Source organism: Dromiciops gliroides, chromosome 6 (assembly GCF_019393635.1).
Source record: "Dromiciops gliroides isolate mDroGli1 chromosome 6, mDroGli1.pri, whole genome shotgun sequence".
Taxonomy (NCBI): domain Eukaryota; kingdom Metazoa; phylum Chordata; class Mammalia; order Microbiotheria; family Microbiotheriidae; genus Dromiciops; species Dromiciops gliroides.
In genome coordinates, this window is record NC_057866.1 from 19,399,236 (window position 1) to 19,402,679 (window position 3,444).

At 35.1% G+C, this 3,444-nt stretch overlaps 1 protein-coding gene across 1 annotated transcript; it reads right to left on the minus strand.

The window, feature by feature from the left end:
• Nucleotides 1–1,873: 1,873 nt before the first annotated feature.
• LOC122731672 (olfactory receptor 10AG1-like) lies at nt 1,874–2,812 on the minus strand. The gene has a single exon (XM_043971927.1). The coding sequence runs from the start codon at nt 2,795–2,797 to the stop codon at nt 1,874–1,876; it is 924 nt and encodes a 307-aa protein (XP_043827862.1). The 5' UTR covers nt 2,798–2,812.
• Between the last annotated feature and the right edge of the window lie 632 nt (nt 2,813–3,444).

Genomic DNA, 3,444 nt, shown 5'->3' on the forward strand with positions numbered 1-3,444 from the left:
CGATGAGGAAGTAGAACCTAAAGACTGTAATATTAAGATGCTTGGCCATCTGTATTGAGATTTAAAATCTCAATACATGAAAAAAGATTCCTTATTTAGCGTAATCTGGGACTTTCATGGTTCATTTTTCTTTTCTTTGAGAAGTTACATATGAGAGAGACAGAGACAGAAACAGAGAGACGGACAGAGTTACAGCCACAGAACAATAATGATTTTTAGTTGAGGTAAAAGGAGGAAGTTCTATTTTGATTGGTTGGCTTTTTATTGAAAGAAATAATATTTTCATTTTTATCCCATTTCCTTGTTGTTCAAGAATGGCTACTTAGGCATGCTTATATTCTTGTTGATCTTTGAATCTATATTGTCCATTCTTGGCTCCCAATTAAGATACTGTTAATAGATGGTGACATGGGGTGCCACTAGGATATCAAAAGGAAGTTTCAAAATTTCACATTCTTGGACTTAATGAAACTCTCAAAGTCCTCATACCTAGTGAGTGGGGGAAGGATGAATGAGGATGGATCTAGACTCACTTAGGTTGGTAATGAGGTCTTTGTTCCTTCCCCAACATGCTGTCTCAGCAGGATTTTACAGGAACATTCTCTTTCCTAACTATCGACTCAGGAAGAACTCTAATTCTAGCCAGTTTATGTTTTCTTTAAAAGCAGAGTGTGGATAAAACAATTCAACCAATTGGAACTGTGTAGTATGATTTTATTTCATCCAATGGCTTTTAAAGATGGCTTTAGAAGGTCTCAAAGAAATGGCTTTTATCACTTAAAACTAGAAAGCTTATGTTTGATACTCTTTGATTTATTGAGCATCTTATCACTTATCACATTTGGATTAGAGTGACTTAATTAATTTACTGTAGCACCAGACCCTTAGATTCTTCTTCTAATTTCGATACTGTTGTCCAAAAAAAAAAATCTGCAATGGTTTATGAAAATTCCATAGCCTGGAACACTGAGGATAAAATTTTCTACCCTTCTTTTTGTAGACAGGTGAAGCACAACACTTATGGAATACTGACATTGATGTCTCAAATGATTTCTCTATCAGTTTGCTAAAATATTGTTTCCCACACCTTTCTCCTAATGGAGACACATCTATAACAGAAGTTTAAGATTAATGTCAATTATTAAATTTTCTTTATTACTTTTTAAAGTTTGGATAATCAACAACAATAAAACAATCCCCGATGTTCAGTATTTGTTAATTTCCAAGGTGTAAATGTTCAGACTGGACATTAAAAAAAAAAAAATGGCTCTCATGTGCCAATTTGAGCTGACTCCAGAAAACACCTTAAGTTATGGAGGATAGAGGGATGTTGAAAAATAAGCCATGCAAAAAAATTCATAAAACTTTAAATGAATTGAAATATTTATAACCTAAGAGAAAATACATTTGCTCACATCCTCACTATTACTGTACTGATGTAAAGGAGAAATTATATGCACATATGCATCTTCATGAGCTCTCTGACTTTCTTTGGATCCCCAGTGCTTAACAAAGTGTTTGGTACATATTGAGTGTTTAAAGGTATTTAATGAGTGGCCATTAAGTGACCTTTATCTGGAACAAGTAAATCATTGCCTCAAGTTACCATTTTATATCCCCCAGGAAAGACAATTCAAAAATAGCAAAGAATTTTTTTTTTTTACATGGACTAATTATATGGACTTTTTATAACACACAAACACAACTGACATCATACTGGGGAGAGAGTTCTATCAAGTGCATGAGATTAATATCAGGGGATGGAAAATCTTCAAACAGAGATAAGAGAGCAGGAGTCTAGAATTCTTTAAGAATCGTGAGACAGATAATGGATCAGGTTCAGTACCACGATTTATTCTATACATGAAACAAATTACTTAGATATTAACTTCTTAAATGCAGCAATAACATCCTTGTTTCTCAGGCTGTATATGAGAGGGTTAAACATGGGAGTAATAATAGTGTAGAAAAGTGAGAGCACCTTTTCTGTTCCTGAGGAGGCTTTTGACTTGGGTATTGAATATGTAATGATAGCAGAACCATAAAGTAAGATCACAACTGTGAGATGGGAAGAACAAGTAGAAAATGCTTTAAATCTCCCTATGGCTGATGGGAGCTTCTGAATAATGACAATAATTTTAACATAGGACCTGATTATTAAGAGAAAAGGAACCATGATATACAACACAGTACCCCCATAAACAATGTATTCCATCACAGAAGTGTCCCCACAGGCTACCATCAGTAGTGGTAGAGAGTCACAGAAAAAATGATTGAGTTTGTTAGGACCACAGAAGGGCAGAGAAAAAATCAGGTATACAAGTGCTGTTATAGTTGGAATTGCACTGATCCAGGAACCAGTGACTAACTTGGCACATACTCTGGGATTCATTATGAGAGGATAATACAGAGGCCTGCAGATGGCCACATAACGGTCATAGGCCATCACAGTTAGAAGCAGGAATTCAGTACTTGCCAGAATGAGAAAGAAACAAAGCTGTGTAGCACAAGCAAAGAAATTAATATTTCTCTTCTGTGTCCAAAGGTCTGACAACATTCTGGGGAGAGTTACTGAAGTGTAACAGATTTCTACAAAGGAAAAATTTCCAAGGAAAAAATACATGGGTGTTTTTAGATCTGGAGCAACCATGGTTAATATAATGATGAGTCCATTCCCTAATATGATGCTCATGTATATGATTAAGAAAATACTAAACAGAAATCCTTGAAGGTTTGGCAAATCAGAAAATCCTATAAGAATGAATTCCTCCACAATAGAGAGATTTCTTTGATCCATTTTATCTTCGGTATATTCAAGGGATGAAAATTGTGCATATGGAAGAGTAAAGTCACTTCTTTCTTTGATCTCCATTTTATTCTCTGTTAAATAAGGAAGATAAATTAGATTACTCTTAAATTTCCTTATGGTTATGACATAATATGTCATGCTCCCCTCAATCTCTGCTAGTTCATGATCTGATTTGTTGTTGACTCTTTGTGACCTCATTTGGGGTTTTCTTGGCAAAGATACTGAAGTAAATTGCCGTTTCCTTTGGCAATATTTTAAAGTTGGTAAAACTGAGGGAAACAGGGTTAAGTGACTTATCCAGGGTCATACCGCTAGTAAGTGTCTGATGTCGGGTTTGAATTCACAAAGAGGAGTCTCCCTGACTAATGACATGGCACTCTATCCAGTATGCCACCTAGCTGCCCAAATGTTCTAAAGTTCCTAGTATATCTGACATTTTATGCTCTATATTTTAAGGTCTTCAAAATTCTGGCAATCCATATCATATGGTCTAAAAATTCCTATGTATCTACTTTTTAATATTCTACAGCCCCTTGAGAATACCAGTTTTCTATTCTCTACCAGCATGTAGCTTCTATGCCAAAACCCATGGACTATGATTCTAGAACATTTGGATTAAAATACAGAGGTAGGAA

Coding starts and splice junctions, on each gene's coding strand:
- LOC122731672 (XM_043971927.1), bottom strand. CDS start 2,797: ATGGATCAAAGAAATCTCTCTATTGTGGAGGAATTCATTCTTATAGGA.